General features: G+C 45.2%; 2 protein-coding genes across 3 annotated transcripts; both read left to right on the forward strand.

The window, feature by feature from the left end:
- The first annotated feature begins 2,554 nt into the window (after positions 1-2,554).
- On the forward strand, positions 2,555-20,906 carry adam23b (ADAM metallopeptidase domain 23b). 2 transcript variants are annotated; one of them, XM_076169962.1, is made up of 26 exons: positions 2,555-2,977; positions 3,712-3,929; positions 4,375-4,451; positions 7,182-7,245; positions 8,223-8,305; positions 8,424-8,487; positions 9,583-9,655; positions 9,929-9,996; positions 10,567-10,632; positions 10,787-10,855; positions 11,108-11,274; positions 11,475-11,559; positions 11,647-11,734; positions 11,921-11,972; positions 12,885-12,984; positions 13,070-13,141; positions 13,235-13,321; positions 13,418-13,498; positions 13,585-13,635; positions 13,964-14,027; positions 14,192-14,297; positions 14,481-14,600; positions 14,699-14,867; positions 15,308-15,419; positions 16,886-16,976; positions 18,972-20,906. In XM_076169962.1, the coding sequence occupies exons 1-26, from the start codon at positions 2,902-2,904 to the stop codon at positions 19,015-19,017; spliced, it is 2,349 nt and encodes a 782-aa protein (XP_076026077.1). In that variant the 5' UTR covers positions 2,555-2,901; the 3' UTR covers positions 19,018-20,906. The 2 variants fall into 2 exon arrangements, with proteins under 2 accessions (XP_076026077.1, XP_076026079.1); XM_076169964.1 differs by lacking the exon at positions 16,886-16,976.
- A 1,897-nt stretch (positions 20,907-22,803) lies between these two features.
- Positions 22,804-24,789, forward strand: LOC143015742 (protein FAM237A-like). The gene is made up of 3 exons (XM_076169799.1): positions 22,804-22,839; positions 23,637-24,003; positions 24,338-24,789. The coding sequence occupies exons 1-3, from the start codon at positions 22,804-22,806 to the stop codon at positions 24,457-24,459; spliced, it is 525 nt and encodes a 174-aa protein (XP_076025914.1). The 3' UTR covers positions 24,460-24,789.
- Positions 24,790-27,146: the final 2,357 nt, after the last annotated feature.

Here is a 27,146-nt window from a genome sequence, read left to right on the forward strand (position 1 = left end):
GCTCGCAGGGCCGCGGGCCAAACCCTGCAGGCAGCCGACTGTGGGTGCAAGTTTTGTTTTTCTTCACAACAAATGAGCCCCATGAGCACAGATCATTTTGGTAATATTATGTTTTCACGCCAGGCATTTGAAGGCGCCATAGCAGCATAAACACAGCTCATGTCACTCATCAGGCCTTCATGGGTTTAATGTGAAAGTCAGTCAACTCAAAAATGTTCAATGAAATAACTTAGGGAGTCCAATGTTGAATCTTGAAACTTTCCGTGCAAGTTGCATTGTTGACTACAGCCTCACAAATGATGCAAAACAAGTATTCGACTTCTTCAAAACCTTCATGCTGACCCGTAGATTTGGTTTGAGCTGCAAGAAAGCAACATTCCGCATGTCCCAACACCCCCGGTGAAAGATAAAGGGAGTGGAAAAGTTGTTTCAGCCAAAAAGTGCAATCTTATAATGAAAGTCTGTATTTATACATAATGACAGTGATGGTTTTTGCAGAGGGATTGAAACCTCTAAATTGATGGTAGGTGTGGATGAGAGAATGACTGAGTTGTGTGTCTAAGTGTGTAGACTGGTGACAGGATTTCACACTCTAGAACCAGGATGAGGATGTGTATAGAATGGATGGATGGATTGCAGGGTTGATCTCTCTGATATTAGTACTTTAGCACAGGTAACAAGAACTGTTTCCACAGCTTGAGTGGCACCAGCACTATAATGTCACACCTGCAGCGGTCTGAGCTCTGACATTCAGTTCTAGTTTACCCTCTAAAACTACACAAAGCAGGGGTTTCTTACCTAACCAAATCACAAATGTTGTTACGGGGAGGAATGTTCCATCCATCCACAAACGACTTACTGATGATTTATGCTGTTTATCCAAATTGACTTTAATTTGTATATAATTTCATCTCAGCCGCTCAGTCAAAGACATTGATTCAGCGAGTTCACAGTTTATTCAAGCCAGGTCGCCCACATCTCCTGTGATATCCTGTTTACTCCAAAGGTTTCAGTAATGGTGTGAAGGGGCAACACTAAATACTAACGGCTTACTGGAAACTGCCCTGACCGAAACCCTGAAGTATTTTGCACTTCTGGCCCTAACACAGTCAATGGCAGGTGTTGTCCAGCCGCCCGTGACTTCACAGAAAGAACTGTAGCCAAGAAGTACAACATGCCTCAAATGTAAACAAACAGTGCAGCAGATTTTAACAGATTTCTTCTTCTAATTCAGAATGGTTTGCCCCTCAATTATTGAACTAGAAAAGATGTTGGAGAGAACAAATTGATAGTTGTGTAAACTTCACAAAGATGACAAGTAGCGGGTACTTTGGCATCTCTGATATTTGCAAAATACTACAAGCTGTTATCTACTCTATATTCACAACAGCAAGAACAACAAAGTATGGAATTACATCTTTTTCTGTAAAATAAGTGCAACACATTCTTAATTCGCTTCTTCTGCTTCTGACGCATAATGTATATTTTCTGTCTGTGTTGCAATATGATGAAGCCTCATTCGCTGCTACAACTTATTTGAATACAAACTGGATAATTTAATTGTGAAATTGATAATATGTCAAAGATGTTAACTCCAGCACCTGAAAATAGGCTTTCATCCATGCTTACTTTTCACCTTTGGCTCATCGGGTATCATATCACCTTTTTGCTTATCAGATAGCCTGACAGCCCAGTCTCAAAATGACCATCTCATCTATCAGTGCATCATTTGGCCCCGGGGGAGGAACATCACATCTTCATTTTCACTCGAATTCGCTTGACCTTACGTATTCTGTTTCGTTAAGATTGTCAACCATTCATCGGATTCATAGATCCAATAGAGTTTGCAATGGCAGGTGTTTTGGCGGCTATGTCACTGATGCCTGCATTTCTGGGACAGCATTTTCTATGACAGCATTTGGGGGAAATCTTCACCAACAAGGTGACATCATACGGTCATGGCTTAAGGTTGTGTTGCCCTTCAGATAAAAACAAAAAACACACAATTTTCTGTGAAATAAATTGAAACTGATTAGATTGTAGACATAACATGATATTTTGAAATGGCCATGAATGTTAATGCTTTGGACAAAAATATTGACACCCAGTAGAAGTGATATTTCAAGCAGACTATTGTCCTTGGTTAAAGAACTAAACCATTTTAACCCCTTCATGGTGGGTTAGGAGTCTCACTAGAATGATAAACCAACGAATTCACTGACTTTAATGAAATGTTATATGCAGTTAAATGTGGTGGATGACAATAGTACTGAATTAAGTCAATATTTCAATTGACTAGAATATCTACTGTACATACGTTGCTTTATTGACTTATTATTAATAATAATATTATTATTATTATTATTATTATTTATTTATTTATTTATTTATTTATTCTTTGCTACTATTATTATGTATGCAATTATTATTATTATTATTACTTTTATTATTATTATTATTATTATTATTATTATTATTATTATAATTTCTTACAGGGGCGTGAGGCTTTATTAAAATACATTTGAATACATTTCGGTTGGTTGTTTATTGCCAGTGTGCTGTTAGTGAATACAAGTGAGTGCAGTATAATTCGGCGTGTGTGTGTGTGCTGTGTGTGTCGGTACCTTTAAAGCTGTGCCTTTGAAGTCACCTGCCCGGCTTCCCTGCGCCCCGGGGAGGGAGGACGGACATCTTTGTGCGCGTCAAGGAGGAGTCTGCTGCTCGACTTCCAGTAGCCGCCTGGCCACCGCCTTCTTTGCCTCTTCTCCTGCTCGTCTCTGCCCACAGCAGTATCCCGGCGCCCCTGGATACATGAAGAAAGCCCCCCGGCACGATGGGCCGCCCGCTGCACACTGCGTTGATGTGTTGATATTGAGATTTTTCAGTTATCAAATATGAATCATGCATTTGATATTTCTGGCCAATTTGCTCGTCAGCATTCTTTCGCCTTGGCTCCATCCATCACTAGCGTCGCTCGGTACGTATTTAAACAAGCAACTCTCTCTCTCTATCCCTCTCTCCTCTCCTCTTCTATCTCATTCAGCCGCTGACACTTTTCACTGATTTGTGTTCGTCTAAGATTATTATTATATCTGCACACATCGCGCTTTTCAAAAATAGGAAATGTTATTATTATATCTGCACATATCGCGCTTTTCAAAAAACAGGAAATGATATGGGAGAGGAGGGAAATAATATGCGGAGTCTTCATCATGGTGCATGACTACAGAATACAGAATACAGCATCCCAGCCTCGCAGCTTCTGTTCATTTAGAGAAATAGCAGCAATATAAGATAATAACGACTGCAGTCACTTAGGTGTCATTACTGCAGACTGATATCCAGCCGCTGTTGTGGTCTGAGGCACTTTGGATTAGTAATGCATCATGATCTCTGCATTTATCAGTCTGGTGCAGATTTTTCCTCCCAAGTCAACCGCAGCTTCCTGTGAATTAAACTGCTTATATTCTGCATTCCTCTTCATCTTAGTGACATATATGGCTGTCAGTATAGCACAGTATGTAACACAGTCCCACCAAACTGTGTCCGGAAGAATTGTAATGCAGCTACGGCCACTATCCTCCGTATTATTAATGCGTTTCATGAATAAAGGATGACAGCTGGGGTCTCTGTGTGTGTGTGTGTGTGTGTGTGTGTGTGTGTGGACTGGGTGGGTTTTTAATGTCTATCTGCTGGGGGATTCTCTTGCAGTTTCTGGAGGAGTAGAGGACAAGGTTGAGACGGACGCAGTGCTGGCGCTGCTGAAGCAACAGGCGACTGCAGCACCTGCGATAGACAACACAACACACCATGCAGTAGAGCATGTGATCACGTACCCCTCGCGGTTGATCTACTACCTTAACGAGGACTCGGAAAGCACCTACCATGACCTGGACACGCGGGCCAAGAACCAAGCCCCTGAGGCCCAGGTAAGGCCGGAGCTGAAGCGGGGGGTAGACGTGGTGGTAACACTGAAACTAGGGTGTGGTGAAAAACCAGCACCCTGCAGGGACGTCTGGTTACTTTAGAGAACACTGAGTGGTCCAGACTTTAAGGGTTTTAGTCCATTTCTCTGTTTGTAGGACTTAATCTGATTGATGGGATTTTCATCTAATTTGCAATAGAGACTAAGCAAGCGCACACACACATACACACACGCCTACACGTCCTGCTACACACACACTGTACATCAGCAGCAATGTAGCAGATGTGTCTTCCTGCCGCTGTCATCCAAAACTGAATAATAAGCCCCAGAGGCCACTGCTGATAACTTCCAGTATATCCTGCGTACACGATGACAGAAAAGGGGAAGACTCATCTGTAATTTATATGCTCCATTTTGACGTCTTGCTGATTTCCCCGTCTCTCCTACAGGCGGTACACCTTGCCCAAGCCAGTTTTCAGCTAGAGGCCTTTGGCTCCAGATTTGTTCTGGACCTCACACTGAACAAGTAAGTCTTCTTCCTCTACCTCCTCTTCTACTGTAAGCTGGCTCATATTCAGTGAAAGGGATTGTTTTTGCGGTGTCTAGGAAGCCGTGGTGTTAATAGTTTCACCTCGGCTGGTTTGTGATACGATTTATGTGAAGGGACGGCGGATGTTAGCAGCACCAGTCAAGGTCAGACCGGAGCCAAGGACACAAACTGAATGAGGAAGGACTGTGTGTGTGTGTGTGTGTGTGGCTGATGAATTAAACATGGAGTTCCAGAGGTGTTTTAGATGATGTTTGGATACGATCTGTATTATTATATGTCAGGTCAGTCGGTCAAAGATACAGTAATGAGCTGATTGAGGTCAGAAGCCTGATTTACAAAACTCAAAAACAGAAATTGCCAAAGAGAAACATAAGAGAGAGACTTAAGAGAGCGCTTGTGTGTTTTGAATGGTGCAGGAGTTGGTTTGTATCATAATGAGCAGCAGAGTTAGTCCAGTCCGTCAGTCTGTCCATGATTACTTTGTCCTCTTGTGAAACATGACGCTTTCGGACAACTCAGGGATATTGATCTGCTCCTCTGCACAGAGTGGACAGTCCACACACACAGTACAGTGTGTGAGGGCTTAATGGCTGAGGGCAGCTTAAATGTGCGCATGTACAAGGGTTTTAAAATGCTGATTGAATCCCAGGCCCATTATTAGAACCTTAATGCAGTAACATCAGCAGGCAGTATATGTCATCATATACAAACTTAGATAGCGTGTGACCCCCAGAAACCTTTGAGTCGCCATTGATCTCCGTGTTATTTAGTTTGTAGAACAATCGCTCGGATTTCACAATCGGCAAAAATGGCTTAATGGCCGAGCGGAGCCTGAATACACCCACGCCGGCCCACACACACACACTTTCCCTCCCTCGTCCCTCCCCGTGTCCTTTATACGCACACACTTTTGTCCTGACACACGAGGACCCTGATCCTTTGCGTGCTTATTCACCTATGAGCCCTATTTCTTGCTTTTTTTTGGTGAGGCGATCTGAGTTGTGCTCGCCGCTGTAGCTGCGACAGAACTGATCTAAATATAGGCGGGTCTGCAACCTGCCAAAGGGTGCTACTCTCTACTCTAGCTGCCTCACTCCCGCTCCTCCTCTCTCGCCGTACCCCAAAGGACCCGGTCTTTACCATCTGCTGTTAAGTTTCTTCTAAGTTTTCTACCTAAAATGAATGGAAATCTAAATTTGGGAGAAGTCTGTCGCATCCTTTCTGCTTGCCTCAGCATTAATTGGACCAGTGAACTCCCTGAGAGGGTTTGCTTCCTCAGCTGTCTCGTTCATCGTGCATCTCCCTTTTATTTGGGCTCAGAGGAGGTGTGTGTGTGTGTGTGTGTGTGTGAGCAGTAATGGCAGCACCGTGTCACCAGGGGATCCAGGGCAGCTTTTGATCCGGTGCCAGATGTATCAACCTCCTCATGCAGATTTTTGCAGGTCCTCCCTCTCTGTGTCTTTCTCCTGTACTGCAGCAGTGAGAGAGAGACCTGAGGGCAGGACTCCCTTCTCTCTGCTCTCACACAGACACACACCACCTATCAAACACACCTCGTTTCACTCACGTTCCAATGCCGCTAAACTCCCAGCATACACACACACACACACACACACACTCACAAATGCAAGCGGCCCGTACACTCTGCTGTGGTCCACTCTGCTTGGTCTATCGTGCTAAAAATAGCTCCTCGCTCACGGATCCCTCAGACTCTGCCGCCGCCGCCGCCGTGCTGCTGCTGCTGCTGCTGCTGCTGCTGCTGCTGCTGCTGTAACTCTGTGCACTTCCTGCTGAGCCTCGCTTTAAAAATGTCACTGCGCCGACACATCCGTCACCCTCGTCCCTGCACGTTTTTTCTGCTGCAACTTACACGTCCACGGGCTCTGGGGAAGGTTTTTGATTTACAAGGTTACTCCGACAAAAAAAACCCCAAAACGCCATTGTGGCAAAAAAAACAAAAACACTAATCCCAAACCCTTCTGTCTCTTGAAGTCATCTGTCAGCTAACAGATTGTGTGTGTGTGCATGTGTGTGCGTGCGTGTGTGTGCTAGTGCCTGTGTGTGTGCGTGCGTGCGCGTGTGTGTGTGTGTGATTGTAAGGCCCGCGCTGACTCAGATGGTGAGAACAGCCCGGAGCACTGCTGTGTTCAAGGTGAATCTGTGGCCTCACAATCGTTTATCGCATTAGGGCTCCATTGACAACCTTCAGACCAAGTTACAGGCGTCTCTTCTGGTTACGTGAGCTGGGAGTTTACCGACCACGATACGACGGAGGGAGAGTTACGCGCTGGAAAAGGCAGCTTTGGCTCATTTGCTTTTTGGCTGGGTTTGATTTAACATAAGGCCACTTTGCAAAATTACAGCTCTTGTGTTTCTGCTTTGCATTCCGTCGTGACAGAGTTTATTGATAAATTCGGGGAAATTATTGCTTTTATAATGGCAATTCATGCCTCTGTGGGGGTAATTCATCATCTATTTGAGTGACGGCAACACGGGCGGGCACTATTTCATCTCCGTTGCACTTTTGAAATGCCGGCGTTTGTGTAATGATGAGTGTTCTTATTTATATGCCAACCCAAGCAGTGCTCACCAGTAGTTTAAACCACATTATGAGAGGGGGGTCGGGACTGGCCCCCTCTGTGTTTACTGATGACGATGACGTCACATCCTTCCACCTTAACCAACTGCAGTCTCTCTCTTTTGCAGCGATCTGTTGTCTTCAGACTATGTTGAGATCCACTATGAAGGGGGCAAACCTGTTCAATCAAAGGTAACGTTTTCTAAGCTCTTTAATTAGCTGACTCCTCTCATTAATTAACAAAGACTAATTGGCTCCCCGTAGACTGTGTGTTGTGTGCAGCTGCTGTAGGTGTCTCACTGTGTTTGTTTTGTCGGTACAGTCGAGCATGCAGCTGCTACGGCAAATTGTCACAAATATGTTTTGACTTAACAATTAAGAATGAGACTTTAAGTGTTCCACTGTCACTGAATTATTCATCTGTAACCCAACTTCCACTGTCATGCATCCTCAACATTTACATCCAGGAAATCCAGGACACGGGAAAGAACAACATGTACAGCAGAGAGAGGAGAGGAGGAGAGAATGAAGTGGATAAGCTATAAAATGGTTAACGTGCAAGCATAGACTTTTTACAAAAAAAGGGAGAGGGGGAGAGAGAGAGGGAGAGAGAGAGAGGAGCGATGTTTGGAATGAGAGCAGGCTTCCTGCTGCTGTTGCTGCTGATTCAGGCAGAGGGCTGGGCTGGGCTCGCTGTAGCTGAATCAGCAGGGTTTCGCTCCCCTGCAGCCTCCTGCTGGAGCCCTGCTCACGTGACGAGGGGGAAGCGGCGCTCTCTCTCTGCAGTGTCAGTGCAGCGTGGGGTGGGCAAAGTGGGTAAGAGAGAGAGAGAGAGGGGGAGAGAGCGAGAGCGAGAGAGAGTGCGAGAGAGAGAGCGAGAGAGAGAGAGCGAACGTCCTCTGCTCACCCTGTGTCTGACAGCTGAGTCACATATGGTGTCAGGACCCAACTGGCAACGTCTTACCAAAGCATATGTTGTGCGATCTGTGAGAGGGTCTGTCACACTCCCAGAAAGGAGAGAAATAGCACTAGCTTCGTTCTTTCTCCGCCTCCGAAATCAGAATAAACAGCCTTAGCAGCGCTGCGTTGTATCCTGTAGGTACGCAGCGTTGTTTCTGGCCAGGCGTTTGCTTTGATGCAGCATGAGTACAGCTTCTGTCTTCCCTCAGGGTGGTGAGCATTGTTACTACCACGGTCAGGTGAGGGGGAACGACAATTCCCGTGCGGCCATATCTACCTGCAACGGGCTGCAGTAAGTGAACAGCAGAGTTGCTCATGTAACCCGTGTACACACACACTCCTCGGCTCCCACTGACTCAGTGTTCACCGCTTCTCCTCTCCCTTCTTTCTCTCCTCTCTGCGCCTGACAGTGGGATGTTTGACGATGGCGTCTTTGTGTATCTAATTGAGCCTTTACAACAGAGCCATTCAATCGTAAGTCATTTCTTTCACTACACCGCAAAAAAACACAGTTACCCCGTTGAGTAGACAGAAACACAGCCTGATAACTGCTACCTTTGTTGAGTTTCTAATGCTCAGTTATTCTACACACTTACCGCCCGTAGCCTCAGTAATGACCACAGAGGTGAATCGGCAGAAACGGCGCATTATAAGCTTCCACAAAGGTAGCATTCATCGCCCTGCTGTTGTATCAGATGTACACTGTCCATGTGTCGCTAATAACCTGGAAACAAGCGCTCCTATTGCACATTTTGTCACTGCCACACACTCACAATGCTCACTTTGTTCCCTGACACTAATGAGCCTTTATCAGCGGAGGAAATCCTAATGAATCCAAGGACGCTCCTGCTTCTAAAGCCAGCAGACGAGTGGTGTCAGATAATGACTAATGCCTGGATGGAGTGAGCGTGTATATATATCGTGGCGTTTGTAAAACAAGGACACAGCGGTTCTCAAACTGTGTGAGCTAAGGGCCACCTCTGAGCAGCAGCTAACGTCTGAGCATGACCTCATCCACAGAGGACCAACTCTGAGGAAAAAGCGCTGGAAAAGCTTGTGTGTGTGTGTGTGTGTGTGTGTGTGTGTGTGTGTGTGTGTGTGTGTGTGTGTGTGTATGCGAGTAAGTGTTTGACTGTGTGTGTGTGTGTGTGTGTGTGTGTGTGTGTGTGTGTGTGTTGACTCTCTGCAGAATGAGAGGGGTTGCTTCAAGTACCACCAATGTTACATGTACCACAATTTGAGAACCACTGCCCTGACACATTCTATTAGGAATGTATTTAAATGATGACCTCACCATTGTGCTCAGTATTGCATTGTTGATTTGTGTTAGTGATGATAATAATAATACTTTAGCCAATATTACTGCTACTTCTCATAGTTTTGTATTCACAACGTTACATGATCCAGTATTTTACATGTTTGTAGTTTACATGTAGTGCACTGCTGTCTCCATGGAGATGGTTGCACACTCTTCCTCCACACCCTGAGCACCGGTGCCTCTCCCATGATGACACATTTTCTCTGTGCTTGTCCGCCCTCTTTTGGCACTGGATGCCCTCACCCTCACAGGATACAGCCGCGCGGCCTCACACGCTCAGGAGAACGCCCTCCCTCCAGTGGAGCAACGATCCAGAGGCGCAGGGTAAGGTTTCCTGTCGCCCTGCACACTCTGATCTCTCTCCCCTCCACCTCCAGACCATCACACCGCACCTCACTTGACCTCTGTCACCACCACAACACAAACATACGAGTATGGCCACGAGAAATGTAGCAAAACAATTCCTTTAATTTCTGTGGGGAACAAACCCCCAGAAGGAAAACACACTCCTGTGGCCGTGACTCATGACACACAGGGCCCGGTCCTGTTGTAAATATGTGTGTGGCGCTGAGGGGGCACTGTTTTGTGTGTTCATAGTGGAGGAGGAGCAGCTGCTGTCAGAGCTGGATGACTTGTCCTGGCTGAAGCGTCGGAAAAAGCGAGCAGTAAGTCTCTGACCTCACGATGCTCTCTTTCGCAATGCGACCAATTTTAGTGCGTTCACCTCCAACAGGGAGGCTCCGGTTTCACCCACATCGGTTTGCTCGGTTCATTTATGGGTTAGCCCCGATCACGCAGGAAGTTACAAAACCTATTTTGGTGAAATTTTGGTGAGAGGGTGGAGCGTGACCCAGGGATGAAGAGGGAAGATCCAGGATTTATATTTATGAAATCTACAAACATCAGGCTTATTTATGCCATAATAAACTATGAATGCATCACAGAAGCTTAGGCATGATGTGTGTGTGTGTGTGTGTGTAGCTGAGGTGGTGCTGATTCAGTAACATGTGAAGTGTGTGTTGTATTAGAGAAATCAGATTAAAATCTTTCTCTTTAGGTCAGATTATAATTGGAACATACAAATTTAGTCTAGGCTTGTTCGGCCTTGGCGGAGGTATGAGCTCCAACGAGGTGCCCGTCAGGTTTATGTGTTCTATTAGGTTGAAGGACGTAACAAAGCCTCACAGGGTAACAGGGTGTGTGTACAGCTGATTGTGTCTCTCTTTATGTCACAGATGCCTCGGAACATCTTTGAGGAGATGAAGTATCTGGAGATCATGATCGTCAGCGACCACAGCATGGTGTGTGTTTTTAATCTGACAACCAAAATGCCAGCCCCTTTTGTCCACAAGAGGGCGCTGCTGCTGGGCTGACTGTAGGATGTTGAGTGGGCACTATGGAATCACTGCAGTGTGCTCATCTTCGCCTTTGTTCTTCTTTCCTCTGTGCCTGCAGTATAAACGACACAAGACCAAGCAGCACACCAGGAACTTTGCCAAGTCGGTGGTGAATCTTGTGGATGCTGTGAGTTTGTGTTTTACCCTCATGGATCACTACCGCAATCAAACCTCACGTGCATTCCAATTGTTGTTTCCTCCAGTCTGATGAGTTTGTGTCACATAGTGGCTCTGAGTCAGCGGTGTGCAGGTGTTGTGTTGTGCGTCGTTGTCATGTGCATTAACACTCCCCTTCGTCTCTTCCTCCCTTCTCCCAGTGTGCGGCCTTCCCCCCTCGTTTGTCCTCCTCACATTCTAATTTACACCCTCTCCATTCCAGATCTTCAAAGAGCACTTACGTACCCGCGTGGTCCTCATCGCCGTGGAGATCTGGACGGATAAGGATCAGATCCCCATCAGTGTCAAGCCGCTGGACATGCTGCGAGACTTCTCCAAGTACAGACAACAGAGCATCAAGTACCATGCAGACACTGTGCACCTCTTCTCGTAAGTGCGGGCTTCCCCATGAGGTCCCTGACCTCCCGAAAGCAGCGTGCATGTGACTTACAACTGCATTATATTCCCGTATCCTAGACATTGATTGAATTTGTGAGTAGTTAGGAGGATTGAGTTTTAAAATTGGGGTTTTGGATGACATTTACTGTAGACTCTGATCTGCTTGTTTTTGTCTTCCAACATTCTTGCAGGAATGTAACCTTCCATTACCGCAGAAGCAGCGCTGCGTACTTTGGGGGCATGTGCTCTGTGAGCCGAGGAGTCGGGGTCAACGAGGTCAGGCTTACGGCAATATCTAATGTTCAATATCATCACTTATCATGTAAATATGTAATAAACCCCATTTCTACCCTAACCCTGCAGTACGGCACCACCTGGACCATGGCCGTGTCTCTATCCCAGAGCCTGGCACAGAACCTGGGCATCCAGTGGGACCCGGCATCCAAGAGAAGTCTGTATTCAACACCTATTATTACCTAACAAGGATACACACCTGTGATTAGACCTGTAAAATAGGGGAAACAGATTAATTATGTGACTCACACTGTGATCATCAGGATCGCCTTTCATTAGGGTGTACTGATTAATGTCTCTCTCTCTCTCTCTCTCTCTCTCTCTGTTGGTTACTCACTTTAAGAGGAGTGCGGTTGTGCTGATTCGTGGGTTGGCTGCATCATGGAAGACAATGGGTAAATGTCCGACATACCTCTGAGACACACACACACGCGCACACACACACACACCCACACCTCATGCAAACACACCTTTACAGACACAAAAAAAGAGCGAGGAGTGGGATAAAACAAAGCCTGTATGAAACTCAGATTCTGACAGGATGACTCACTACATGCAGACAACAACACAGTTATCATCGCTATCTTATAGGAATGAAGGATTTACTGCATTAAACAGTTCTATTTGGGGCTTCTGCTCTATAGGTCCTTTATGTTTGTTTATGCAAATCAGGTAAAACCACTGTGACTACAACAGAAACATCATCTAATCAAACCAACGCCTGTAAATGCAGAATTTGTAGCGTTTCATTGCTTCTTAGCGGCTTGTCTTTTGTTTGAAATTGTCTTTTTTTACCAACGTGTGTATAAAAATGGCTTATTTTCTGATTGGTAGGCAGTCCATCGTGTTTAATTTAGCACATTTCATACACAATGGAGTTCAAAGTGCTTTACAGACTCGTACAAATACCGTCAGGAGAAGAGATTTAGAGTTGAGAATAGTAAAAATACGATTTAGAGCAGAATAGGCAGAGAAACCGTGAAGTTTTAAAGCTTTGTCTAATGTCAACAGAGAGGTTATTCCAGGTCTGTGACGCCTGAGAGCAAAACGCTGCTTCACCATGTTAAGTGTCGACTCTGGGGACAGCTGATGTATATAATAAATAAGGTCCAAGGACAAATTGAAGAGAAGGCGAACCTCCAGAGACGCATCCCTCAGTTGTCATGACGCAGGGGGGAGTCGACCACACACACACTCTGACATTGGCGCTTACATGTGAAACTCTCACAGGGCGACTTTGTCATCGTTATTTTTCTATTATCCAATTGATCGATTTAGTCACCATCAGGTATTCCGTCTCTCCCCAGAGTCCAACACCCACGGAAATTCTCCAAATGCAGCATCTCCGACTACAAGGAGTTCCTTCTGAAAGGCGGAGGCTCGTGTCTTTTCAACAGGCCGACCAAGGTGAGAGATGCTCGCCGTGCACAGCCATCGCCACCATTGCATGACACAAACCCTTGACTCTCTCTCTCGTGTCTTCTTTTGGCAGCTGTTCGAGGTGACGGAGTGCGGGAATGGCTTTGTGGAGGCGGGGGAGGAGTGTGACTGTGGAGCGAGAGCCGTGAGTCCCTCTCACATCCGGTCATTCACTCAGGTCTGTTTGCTGTTGCCTGATTGGTCACAGTGATGAAGCTCTTTTCCTTTCTTTTCTTAGGAGTGCTACAAAGAATGCTGTAAGAAGTGCTCCCTCGCTAACGGGGCGCATTGTAGCGACGGCCCGTGCTGCAATAACACATGTTTGGTAGGAATGTGACCAGTTTACTATTACATCACCACTCATTAATCTGTACTGGTGCGTCTGGATCCTTAACCGTCTCATCCGTCTCTCCCTTTCCAGTTCTACCCGCGTGGTTACAGTTGTCGCTACGCAGTGAATGACTGTGATATCTCAGAAACCTGTTCTGGAGACTCTGGACAGGTGTTCTTGCACTAACTTTCAACCTGTATATTACATATTCAACATGCACGGCAGGGAAGAAAGCTAACGTCCATCCCTGTTTGCAGTGTCCACCCAATCTTCACAAACAAGACGGTTACTTCTGCCATCTCAACCAGGTACGCAGACTACGCTGACTAGGCAGTTCTCAATCCTGGGGTTCTGTCCCACTTTGGTACTGCAGAGCCAGGATTGAGAACCACTGACTTAGGACTGAAGGAGAACTTTGTGTTGCTCCAAACATGAGCAGTCATGCAGTAAGATAGACTGGAGGAAGCAGACTGAGGATGATTTCATTGTCTCTCTCTCTCTCTCTCTCTCTCTCTCTCTCTCTCTCTCCCTCTCTCTCTCTCTCTCTCTCTCTCTCTCTCTCTCTCTCTCTCTCTCTCTCTCTCTCCTCTCTCTCTCTCTCTCTCTCTCCCTCTCTCTCTCACTCCTCCTCTGTAGGGCCGCTGCTACACTGGAGAGTGCAAGACCAGAGAAAACCAGTGTAAATACATCTGGGGGACAAGTAAGATTAGTATAACTTCTGTTCATCATCTTCGTCATCATCCTCATCACTGTCAGTAATGGGAGTGTCATCATGCCGAGACAGAAAAAGGCCTTTTACCACTTGATGCTCTGCTGTCACCTCCGCTCTTCTCTCTCCTCTCTCCTCTCTCCTCCTCCCTGCAGAGGCCGGCGGCTCGGAGAAGTTTTGCTATGAGAAGTTGAACACAGAGGGCACGGAGAAGGGAAACTGTGGGAAAGATGGAGATAAATGGCTCCAGTGTAGCAAGCAGTGAGTGCTTAAGGAACACGGCGACAGAAATTAAAGTCGCTGTTTATGGCTTTAATTTTCTGGAGACGGAAAGAGCTTTGCAGTTTTAAAGTTCTTTCGCAGCAGTAGAGCTCAGGAGGAGACACATTTATTACAGCGTCTGTCTCTGCCCGGGTCACCATTCTCTCTGCTTGTCTTCTACAGCGATGTGTTCTGCGGTTACCTTTTGTGCGCCAACATTGGACGCAACCCACGCATCGGAATGATGAAGGGCGAGATCACCCCCACCTCCTTTAACCATCAAGGCAAACTGGTAGACTGCAGGTAAACACCAGCCCACCACAGTATAGATCCTGTTGAGGTTGAAGTCGTCATCCCTCCGTAACCCTCCGCCTTTCCCCCCCTCTCTTCTTTTGTAACAGTGGTGGCCACGTCCTATTGGATGACGAAACCGACCTTGGCTACGTGGAGGACGGGACTCCCTGTGGGCCGTCGATGATGTGCCTTGACCGCAAGTGTCTGCCCATCCAGTCGCTCAACATGAGCACCTGCCCGAGTGGACCCAATGGACAGGTGTGCTCTGCCCATGGGGTGAGTGGCTGAGTGCTACATTCATTTCATCAAGACTGAACAACAACAGACAATTGAATCAACCTATGTCTGTTAGGAGGTTTGCAGAATTCAATGGTTGTTATTTGTTGTCTCTGATTTTTAAAATGGGGAAAAACATGATGAGTGTTCTGTAAATGTAAGACTTCTGCTAAATTGTTTACCTCAAGCTGCAGAATGCATTAGTAAAGCAGCCAGGAATTTATCTTTACTCCCTCTGTGGTACAGTATTCTCATCTCTACTGCATCTTGTGGCTAATATGCCGTCATATATGTCCTTACCACAATACACACCAACATTTCCACCCTTCTGAGAGGTTTTGTTGCCTGTTGCTGGCATGATTCCAGCGATAAAGGCGCCCTAAAAGGACCCCTATGTGTGTCAGGTAATCACTCACAGCTGTTATGTTTCCTCTGTACAGGTGTGCAACAATGAAGCCACATGCACCTGTGACACCACTTGGGCGGGGACAGACTGTAGCATGCCTGACCCGCCTAAAGAACCTGAGGCCACTCAGGAAGAAGGACCCAAGGGTCGGTTTCCACTTCCTTCAGCCTCTGGCATCTGAATGAGAAACACATAGAGTGCAGCGTTATATATGTGTTTATTATATATACACAGTATCTACTCTGTGTGTCTCACTGTGATGATCCAGTGCCACTCTCACTCTGACTGACAGATCTGTTCTGAGATCTGAGCAGAGTCCTAGACGCCCGCGAGTAAAGAGCATTGTCCGTCGCACAGGTGTACTGAAACGCAGCTGTGATGATTTTTCGTGCGGGATGATGACCGAAGGAGAATATTCATGCATGTTTCAGCCGGACGCCTGCCGCTTTGTATCGCACACTGGCGGTTTAACAGATCACCAGATTTCTCAAAAGTTGGTGCAACGGCTCTGGAGTGCAGGTGGTAAAGCGGGCGGTGGGAGAGCGGGCGAGACGGTGGCGGAGGGAAGGGTGTCACTTTATCCATGACTCTGAAGCGGAAGCCTGCTGTGTGTGTGTGACAGGGTGGTAATAATGCTCCTTTTCCCTCTGTACAGTGAGCGTGGCCACTAACAGGCTGATAGGGGCAGTAGCAGGGACCATTCTGGCCCTGGGGGTGATTTTTGGAGGCACAGGGTGGGGAATAGAGTAAGCATCTTTAACCCTTTCACAGCTCTTCCTCTCATCGTGGTGCCTCAGTGTGCGGGCGGTCTCGTGAGCCGGCCTGAGCCCGCGTGTCCGTCCCGGTGGCTTTGTGTTTCTTGTGTGTTGGTGGTGACCATATAATTGTCATGTGATTGGATGTCTTCAGTGTTGTGTGATTGATTGATGGAACCCTCCCTCTCCCTTCCCCTCCACCCTCCCCTAACCCCCCCCTCCCCTCTCCTCTCCTGCCACTTCCTGTTGTACCCCATCGCTACAAGTCTCTTTCTTCTTCATCCCCCCCCCCCCCCCCTCTTTCCGTCCTCTTCTTCCCGCCCCGTTTCTTTCTCTTATTCTTAGTTGTTATGTGGTTGCTCCTGTGATCCTCTCCTTTCTGGGGCATGTGGGGCATTTAGACAGAAAACAGTCCTGAGCAGTATCCAGTTAGTGACCTGGCTTGTCAGTCAGTGGTAGGCTGTGTGGTGACTGGGACCTAAAGACATTTTCTACTCTTCACACTGCAGGCCACACACATCACCTGTCAATCCCTGCTTAACTAAACCTTCACGGTGATGGACACCTAGGGTCTCGTCTTCCGCACAATCCCGACAAACATAGTCCCGACCCACTAGCCTGACATCATGTAAAGCTAAGCGTTCCCAGGGCCATTGTTTCATTACATTGGACTCACTCAGCAGTTACACACTAGGGGCCTGAAAAGCATGCATCTGCAGACTCAGTCATGTTACTGTATAGTATACTTATGGTATGTGTTCTGTTCCATGTGAAGTCATCGTTGTATAGTTACATGTCATTTATACAGTAAGTGAGTATAGAAACTCATGTCTTTTTCCCCCCATAACCCTTTACAGGTCCTAGTGCCACCAATCTAATAATAGGCTCCATCGCCGGAGCCATCCTTGTGGCTGCCATAGTGCTGGGGGGGACTGGATGGGGCTTTAAGTAAGCAACACGCCGCATGTCTCTCTGCTCTAACTCTAGCATCCCTGCTGCTTCTAGACACCAGGGTTTGAGCTCCTGCTACAGAATATGGACCCCAGGCTGCACAGCACACGTACACAAAGAGCATGTGCACTTGTATGTGAAATGCTTATGATAGTATGTTGGCTCTGAACATTACCAGTTACATCTACAGAGGCAGTAGGAGTGGTGGGTGATTGGGACAAAGGGTATGAGAGACACTTGGGGGATCGTTTATACGTCTGTAGCAGAACCTCAAACTGATTGGACGGGCAAAGCTCAATGCTTGACATGCATGTTGAGAGCAGGACCCTATAATATAGATTAACACACAACACAGAGGGAAGAATATATTAAACCAGATCAGCTGATTAGTCGACAAAGAGAGTGTATTTATTTGGATGTTAAGTAAAAACTGTAGTTCCCTCCTAAAATCCAAAGAAGGATCAGTTTTCCGTCTTTGTGTAAATGTACTCTATTGTACAATAGATTATGTGAAATAAGTTCCAATCAACCACTGATTAGCCTGCTGTCTTGAGCAACAGGGGTGTTACTTACATCTTAATTTAAAAAGACATAAGCAGTTAATGACCAATACAAACTTGCAGCCACCAAAGCATGCCAGGTAGCAAAGCATCATGATTGCCATGAGAAAAAAAAAAAGAGAGAGAAACAAAGGAAACATTTCTGCATGTTGACTTGTTAATTTGGAGGAGGTCAGCTCATTGCACAAAGGCTGAGCCAGAACCACAGTGATTTGGTCCAGGGTTCGTGCTCTCATCACCACCATGATCTTTCTCTCGCTTCGTTACTGTTCGAGGGTGAGAGTTTAAATGGCGTGGTGAGAGCGAGACAGGGAAGCCAGGACCTTTTGTTGGCCGCAGCCTTTGTGCCATGGCTGGCCACACCCACCTGGATGGCCAAGCTCCGCCCTAGAGCAGAGCAGGACTCTCGGACCCGCCCACACCAGCTGCCATTGCTGCCTGCTTCACAGACCTGGTACAGACACGGCGCATTGCACTGCATGAACCACGCACAGCAATAGTGCCACCTTCAACTGGCCTATTGGATCAGGTGCATGACAGACTGATAGAAGCCCCACAGCGAGCCACAGTACGGGGAGGTTATGCATAACTCCTGTTGTCGTATTCGTTGTTGTCCCACTGTTGTGGTAGTAGTTCTTGTTGCTGCTGCTGCTGTGGTTGTTGTTTATGTGGTTGTCTCCTCTTTCCCTCTTCTATAGAGTGTATTTTACGTTAGAGCTTTCCTCCCAGGTGGTTTGTTTTCAGTGGAACTAATGTCTTTTCCATCAAATGGTAATGACAGATGTCTCCTACACACCTCACCTTGTGAACTGGTGTTGCACGTTCAAGCTGGTAGGCTGTTGTCTGCAAGGGGGCGATGGAGGACATCTCCACTCAGGACCTTCTCATTCAGATTCATTGTCATTTTCAACTAGAAGGCACTCAGGGAACACATACCTCCGCCAAGGCCCAGAAATCCTCAAATTAGCACTCCGCCCGTCAATGATAAAATTCATTATTGACAGGACCATGATACCTCCCCTCCCCCCCACTGACTCACATCTGCTACAGTGTGCAGTTCTATCAGTTCATAACCTCCTTGGCAGAGGTAAACAGTAACAAGCTGACTTTGTAATACATCTTTGTAAGTAAATATGCAGTCTAAAGGTGTTTGAGTGGAGATCCCCCTGATCTGCTTGCAGACCACACTGAATAGGCCAACATGGACCAGCCTGTCCTCACTTCATTGTCTTCAGGAAGGTGACCGCAATGTTGTTAGATTGTTGCAACTCCCGGAGAACTTCCTCTCTCAATGTATTGATCTTTAAAGCAAATTAACCACAAGTCTGCTATACTGAAGAGATGAGTGTGGATGCTGTCCACGTGGCATTGGTTGTCTTATACACACCCGGGTTTTGCACAAACTGACGCCTGTTTCTTGTCTCCTCGTAAGAAATGTGAAGAAACGGCGATATGACCCCAACGCCTCAGCCATTTAACCCGAGGAGAGATGGCGACCACCGACGGACTCCTCCAAGGCTTCCGTAGATGGCTTCCCGACAGCTGGACTGCACTTATTGCTGCTGATCTTTGGCATTAGATTTACTTGAAAAAGACATAGTGGACATTTTAACAAATTCCATTGTAGTGGCATAGAAATGCAGCCTTTTCAACTCCACCTACTCCCACCAACCTGACCTAATCCCAACCCCCCCCTCCCCACCCTGATCTCTAGAGTGACAGTGCTCCTCTTCCATCCTTTAGTGCCAGTGCACAGGCGTTCAGGCGGAATCCACACCACTCTCTCACCTGGCATGATTATCCGCACAAAGCGCGCCGCTTGCTGGCCCTGGCATGAAGAGCCCTCTCTCTACAGGACTCTGCATGGCTATGAAAGCTATGAATATACCGCAAAAAAAACATTACAGAAAGGAAAAAGAATGGTACGATCCGGGGGAGGAGATAGCCTCACTAAAAACCAAAACGTGTGGGAAACGGTCAGAGCTTCTGTAGGTCATGTTAAGTGTGTGCGAAGGCTGCATGTGAGGACCCAAAGGGGCAGTGCAGACCGAATACTGTATTGAATACACTTGCACACTCACAAATTGCAAATTTGTACATACATGTAAGTGAGGGAAGGAGTTCAGGTTTGGAATTAACAGCATATTTTACAATGACATTTACAGCTTGTTTCTTTTATTCAGCATGTTGTATAGCGGGTGTTTTTGGCAATGTTATTGACAAAACGCAGTAGAGATTCGTGCCAAAATTCCACAAACTATACGACAGGGAAATATTCTCTCAATCAGCCAGTCGTCTCACACTAGGAAACTCTGCTGCGCCTGCCCCCGGGGGGGCCGAGGTCAAAGTCCCACCGAAGCGACGGAGCGGCGGTGCTGTCGAGGAGAGAAACGTGTCGGTTCTAGAGATGTGAGGCGTGAGGTCACAGGTCACAAGGTTCAACGAGAGACTCAGAAGCCAAAGAAGCAATCACCTGAACATATGGATGTTGTTGCACACGGAGCACTTTCCCCTCTGGCCGCATCCAGCAGTGCCTCTCTTACTGCTGAAGGCGTAAAGTCTGTCCATGTAGGCTCTCACCTGTCCAACCAGGACTCACTTAACAGTCCTCATCAACACCCACTATACTGGCTTAGCCTTTCGCTCTCATAAAGTTCTTATTAGAAAAAAACAAGTTCAGCTCTACTGGTACGCTGCATGCAATCACTATAGTGGACTTATAATTCTATATGGGAGTCCCGGAAATCCGCAAGAAAAATATGCTACAAAACATAGGTGCATGTCAACAACAAAACGTTTAACTTTTATTTACTATGCAAAGAGAGATATTGCACAAAACTATGGGTTAATAATGATGTAAGACCTGGAAATGCAAAACCTCTGCTGATCAGCTAATCTTTTGTATTCGGTCACTCCCACATCTCCTCTCATTTAGCTTCAAAGTACAAAAAGTGGGAACGGACAAAAAAAAGCAAAAAACAGAACAGAATTCATATTTCCAATGATAGGAAGAGAGCATCCCTTTGCATTTGTGCAATTGAAAGTCATTTACGTGTGTTTTTCATCCAGTCTAATATTTTTAATCTCACACAGGCACGCACGCACATACAGATACACACACACACGCACACAGACACACACACACACACATACACACACACTGTACTGTATGGTGCCTGTATATACTGAGGCCTGAACAGTTTCCTTGTGCAGGGCTATTGTTTTCAGTCCAGCTGATAGTTGGTGTGTTCCAGGTGCTGCCATGGCACTGGCATTGTGTAATCCTCCATGTTGCTCATCGTCTGGTGTCCCTCTCTCACTGCATAATGTACAGTCAGAATGATGAATAAACTACTGACGGATTTTAGCCCAGCGTCTCCGCTCTCTTTTTGGATTTCTCCGAAATTGTTTTACCTTAATGTTTATCTACCCAGCTGGCTTTTTGATTGATCTACAAGTAGAATGATGGACATTGTTTGGATCATTAAAATGCGACGTGTATCCACCTACTTTAACCTTTAACCTCATGTTCATGCATGGTTCAAATGCAACAGAATGCACTACAACCCGTCAGACGCCACAATGTCGTTGGCGTGCGTCATGATTGGAAATTAGTCACAAACCGCCTGGCGTACAGCAAATGCATTTTGTGCGGACATCTGGAATGTGGACAAGAATCTTGAGCCACTAAACCTGCTGGTTCTGCTACTTAATACTGTAAAACAAGCTTGCGAGGAGGAAATGCAATTCCCAACAGACGTCGTTATCCAGATACAGAGATAGCATTTTAAAGGAAGGTGTTAATGAAGTGTAAATGTCTCAGAAGGCTCCTGCTGAGACACTTCACGTCATTTTAGGTGCGCATTTGGAAACCAGGGACTGATTGTACTTTATGTTGAACTGAACTTAAAACAATTATGTAATGTCAGAAAGAAAATAGGCTTCTGACTGAATTGTGTCTGATAAAATCTGAGAAAACACAAATTGAGGTCAGTGACAAGGATGTTTGTTCTTTGTTACTTAATTATGTCAAATTGGAGTTAATGTTCATATTCTTTGGTAACCCTGATGGAAAAATGATAATATTAGATTAAACTGTTGTAGATTATAGTAAACAGGAAGGAGGAAGTCACAACCTGAAGTATCTGACTATCCACTGATTCAGAATTAGAGGATGATGGCAAGATATAAACACAAGAGTAGAATTACAGATAACATAGCTACAGAAGGCGTAAGAAGTATTGATCAGCTATATAGACCCTCTGTCTGATCATAATATGTAGCACATACTCATTAACAAAACAATTATTTGTACCTTCCTCTCCGCAAGCATCTTACATTAACATTACATTAAGCGCTTGGTTCAGTATGAATATGAAAATGGTATTTGTTTGCAAGTTATAATTGATGAGGAGGAAGGATAACGTCTGCTTCCTGCGTCATTGGAGGAATGAATGAGTGAGTAACAGCCCAAGCCAGCACATTTATCGCTGCCCCCTCACTAGGAAAGCAATTACATTTAAGATCAAGTATGTAAGTGACATTTCAGTAAAAGCATTGAAATATAACACACATCTCTCTCTGGAACACTCTTCGTCACTTCTCTTTGTACTGTTTTGTGCAGATTTTACAACTCTCTTGTATTTTCTGGTGTCTTTTTAAATATTAAACTACAAAGGTAGAACATTTTTTTTTGTAAATTAATCTTTACTTCAAGGGAATGTCACATCAAAGTTTCACAGTGGACCATTCAGAGGGACAATCAGGACAAAATGGGGAGTCACAGGACGCACCAGTAATTTAGGAACTGAACTTGAAACCTTCTGGTGCTGTAAACAAACTGCTACAGCTCTCGAGTGCCATTTCTGTGCAGATGTGTTGGGCTGGTTTGTTACTTTGTTTTTCTCATGTAACGAATTAAATCAAATATACACTTTTATTGTCATTTTAGTGTTGCTTTGTCGTCTTTTGTTGTTATAGCAATATGACAATTAAACTGACATAGTAAATGAGATAATGTGTTGTTGGATAGAGGCTTTCTAGTGAAGATACGATTTTATAGAAGTTTGACATTTGTATACACTATTCAGCATTTCCCCACAGTCTGAAAGGCAGTTTTCACACTCAGGGGTCACCCAACTGGCAGTACACCTGACCTTTAGCTCCTTCCCTTGCAGATGGTGAGTGAACACGGTGGCTTCCCTTGTTTTGTTTTCCCACAGAGCCCCACCAGGCCCCCTGGGTGCAAGCTCCCCTTCCATGCCATGGCTCCAGCAGGAGGCCCCAGCCGGCCTATCCAGGTGAGGTACAGTATAGCTGTGTCCAGTTGGATCAGAGTATCGATCTGTCATGGACGGAGAGGGAGAGAACTAAACCTGAAGGCAAAGCTCTACATCTACTAATCTACATCTATCTAAAAATCTGACCTTAAATCACATTTTTTAAGAAGTGAGTTCACATGAATTCACATAAATTAAACAAATAATTGTAACAATCTTATTGCATTTGCATTTTATAATAGTTTGAATACAATACAGCTTTAATTGTGTTTTATTAGTGCTTGATGTTTGAAGTTTTAAGGTGAAAACAGTCACAGGTCACACACAACATTGTGTCTATGTCTGGACCACCTGTAGATATTCAGAATAACTCAAATCAAAATGTCAAGCAGTAAAACAGCTGTAATCATGAACTCCCCGCCCGTCCCCCTTTAAAGGTAAGCAGTGACGTCGACTGAAGACCCGAGAGAGAGTCACCAAACTCCCATCAACACTATACTCACGTTAGCAGCCCAGCTCATACGGGTAAGAACGCTTTCTGTGTTTTACTGCTTCACTTTGCTTATGTTTCATGTTCAGGCTTATTATTATTATTATTATTATTATTATCATTATTTATGTTCTTTATTAAATACAGGCCTGTTGGATTATTTCAGGCCTTATGTGGATTGTTGGCCAGTAATTAATTAATTGGCTTCATGATACACACGCTTTAATATATCAGTGTTATTTGTTGTTATTTGTTTAGTTTTCTTTTATTGTTTACATTTAATCAATGATGTTGTATTGGTATCTGATTGTATTTGTGTGGTCTGCAGATGCATCCCGGTCCCCTGAACGTCCCAGCGGCCACAGTCTTCGTGCTGTGCTGCCTGTGCGCGGTGCCGCTGCGGGGCCAGAAGCCGGGCCAGGTGGACCCTATGACGGCGTACCGGGCCAACCCGCAGTGCTGGGACTCCTCCTCGGCTCGGCTGCTGGACATGCGCTCGCCCAGGATCGCTGACACGGTGCCCGCTTTCTGGGACCTGATGCTCTTCCTCAGGGCGTCAGAGAACAGCAAGCACACGGCGCTGTTCTGGGACCTGGCCTTGGTCTTCTGGGACATCTATGTGGACTGCGTGCTGTCCAGGAGTCACGGACTGGGACGGAGACACATCACAGCGGTGCGCTCCCTCATTACTGACAGTAAGTGTGTGTGCGTGCGCTGTGCTTGTGTGTTTGTGTTCACTTATAAACTCCACAGACACCGTGCTTCAGACAAATTAAGTTTTAAATTAATTATTAGTCTAAATTAATTGCAGGTACGATATGTTTGTACAACTAAACAACAATGGTCATCGTCATAAAGCTAAATAGTGTTAATATAAAACAAAAGAAAGTAATAATGAGTGATAAAAATACGATGCATGTTATTTATTTTTCATCTCTCACTTTGATTTCTGCATCACATATGGATCCCTCAGTGTGTGTGTGTGTGTGTGTGTGTGTGTGTGTGTGTGTGTGTGTGTTCCCTCCATAGAGTCTTTCCGGATCGACAGCTCCGGCTCCTGGCTCAGTGTCACAGTGAGGCACAGGGGTCACATCAAGACCCTGAGGATCAAAGCAGCCAAACCAAAGCCTTTCTACACCTGCCAGCCTTAAGAATACGACCACAAACTATCATAAGAGTTATAATAATATGAGTTTTCAGAGGATATCAAGTAATGTTTACCTTAATGGTCACATAGCTACTTCATCATGTATCTTGTTAAAGAAAATAACACACAGACAAAGTGAAATGGTAAATAATAAGCAGTCTTTATTCATTTTCGTTTCCCTCTACGTGACCTACGTGACAACCGAAGGAATGAACGATCACTTGTCAATGTTTTGATTTGTAGTGAGCTAAAATGTTGGTTTATTGATTTTGCTTGTTTGAATTTAGTTGAATAAATTCTAGTATCCATGCAGTGTGTTATTACTGATATGGATCGAAACATGTAGAAACAATGTTCCCTCCCTCCCTCCTCATTTCTACTTTCGGTTTTAACTTCCTTTCCCTGCATTCAGTTTAGTCATGAGTCGAGGCTGAACTACGTAGAATATCAGAACCGCGCCGCGCACCAGAGGAAAACTCATCCCAACAGGTACAGTAAAGTTAGTAAGTAAGTAAAGTATAGTTAGTTAAATGAACTTAAAGTTACTTTAAGTGGAGCTTTAATGTCGCTGGAGGACGTTTGATGTATCATAGCAGAGGGTAACGCGGTGTTTTTGACGTGTTTTAACGTTTATTCTGGATTTACTTCACGCTGTTGTCATCTATGGACCGTCTCGCCGATCGCTGATTTATCGTTTTTAAAGTAACGGTTGTAGATGAAGTGGTTATTACTTGAATTGGTACTCGGTGTTCGTTGTGTCGCACGTAGCTAAATATAACAAGAGAGTTACTTCGTGCACCTTAGCTTCACTTTTACCGCGCAGGATTATGGGTAAAGTAGTTCTTAGCCTCGGTGACGTTCCAAAGCCACCAACCTTGCTACATTCTCCTAAATACTTCATGTTCAGCTTGTACGGTCTCAGCCGACGCCTCACGTACATCAACTTGACAGCGAATTTCACGGAATTCACGTGTGTCATTAAGAATTAATTAAGAGTTATCGAGTCTGTATTCAGTCTTAGGTTTGTTTACACCGTCCTAATAATTAAACAATGATGCAAATTGTGCAGGATCACAACAAATATAACACACAGTATGTCTTCTTTTATCGCAGTTGGGCTGTATCCCGCCGATAAAGTTCTCCATTATATTTCCGTTGTGTTGTCATAAACTTCCGTTATGTTCTCTGTAATTTCCGTTGTATTGCGGCACGCTTCCGTTGCGTTTTGTTTCTCCCATTTGCGGCGTTTTTCAGGTAACGTCACGCGTGCATGTTTGTTGTCGTCGGGCAGCGTCGCTTGTCTAATGTTGCATAATGTTGAGCTCGTTTGCGGTCTCTACACTGTGCAGTTTTCCTTGTCATTTGCTTGCTGTCTTACCTGTTTGTGTACAAGTAAGTTGGGGGGAGGATCATTTCCCCGAATTCACTCTGCCCAGGTTCCTTCCTATCTTTCACAACACCTTTGAGGTTCCAAAGGTCTGCTGTGAGCAAGGTTACGCAATGATGACATCATGTTTGGCAGTGCTAGGAATGTTTTCAAAATCTGGGATCTGGGAATTCAAACAAATACACATTTAAGAAAGCATTTGTGGTTTGTGCTCTATTGATTGATTTGATCATAGCATAGTTTGTCTTCAGCACAGGAAATGGAATTCCGTCTGATGCTGAATAATTTGGGGAAGGACCTGACAGGCAGTGACGTAAAGGCTTTAGTGTTTCTGTGCTCTGACCTGGCTGGCGGGAAGCGGTTGGGTTCAGTGGAGTCGGCCTGGAAACTCTTTTCTATCCTGGAGGAAGAAGACCTGCTGACCCCCGAGCGACCTTACCTGCTGACTGAACTTCTCCGTGCAATCGGACAAACCCGGCTGATCCGTAAATGTAATCTGTGCAACCAAATACCTCGAGACAAAAGACTCATTTCTCCATTCAGGTGGGCAGATCACAGTTAGCAAGCCTCAATTAGATTTGAGAGAAATTGCTGAAAACAAAACACAGGCATCTTATTCAAATGATCTTAGAAATGTCATTGTATCATTGTGATCAATCTAGAACCACTGAAACTCATGTTGATGAAAGTTTTCTTGACTTCTTTCCAGGAGGCTCCTGTACGACCTGTCTGACAATATAACTGACCGTGACTTGCAAAGTTTAAAGTTCTTGCTGAGCAAACTTCTTCCCCGCACACAATTGGAAGAAAATGTTGTGAGTCCATGGATATCAATCATATAGATGTATACATTGCATTAATTTTTTTCATGTACTGTACACAATATAGATGATGTATCTTTCAGGATAATTGGTTGATTTGTTAATTTTTCAGACGACACTGGAGCTTTTCTTGCAGCTGGAGAGGCTGGATGAGCTCAATGAGACAAATCTGAGCTTATTGGAGAAGGTCATTAAGGACATATGTCCAGTGTTGATCAATCACATCAAGCAGTTTAAAGACCAGAATGGTGGGTAAACCCTTGTGTTTATCCTTATCTCTAAACAGAAGTATAACCCCCTCATTTATACGCCAATATACAGCAGAAATAAGCTTATTATGATTCATTAGAACTGAAAGTAAAGTGAAAGCAGGAGGAACCTTTGTGCCGTGCATTTAGAGTTTCCCCCTCCTAAATAAAATCAAGCTTGAATGATAAAAATAAAATAGAAAAACTCTGGGAAAACTGGAAACTGAAAATGGAA

Source organism: Genypterus blacodes, unplaced genomic scaffold, assembly GCF_046128005.1.
Source record: "Genypterus blacodes isolate CSIRO-AG114 ecotype Tasmania unplaced genomic scaffold, CSIRO-AGI_Gbla_v1 ptg000214l_1, whole genome shotgun sequence".
Classification (NCBI taxonomy): Eukaryota; Metazoa; Chordata; class Actinopteri; order Ophidiiformes; family Ophidiidae; genus Genypterus; species Genypterus blacodes.

Coding starts and splice junctions, on each gene's coding strand:
- adam23b (XM_076169962.1), top strand. CDS start 2,902: ATGCATTTGATATTTCTGGCCAATTTGCTCGTCAGCATTCTTTCGCCT. Junction 4,452..7,181: donor CTGGACCTCACACTGAACAA/GTAAGTCTTCTT, acceptor TCTCTTTTGCAG/CGATCTGTTGTCTTCAGACT. Junction 7,246..8,222: donor GCAAACCTGTTCAATCAAAG/GTAACGTTTTCT, acceptor GTCTTCCCTCAG/GGTGGTGAGCATTGTTACTA.
- LOC143015742 (XM_076169799.1), top strand. CDS start 22,804: ATGGCTCCAGCAGGAGGCCCCAGCCGGCCTATCCAG. Junction 22,840..23,636: donor GCCCCAGCCGGCCTATCCAG/GTGAGGTACAGT, acceptor TGTGGTCTGCAG/ATGCATCCCGGTCCCCTGAA. Junction 24,004..24,337: donor GCGCTCCCTCATTACTGACA/GTAAGTGTGTGT, acceptor TTCCCTCCATAG/AGTCTTTCCGGATCGACAGC.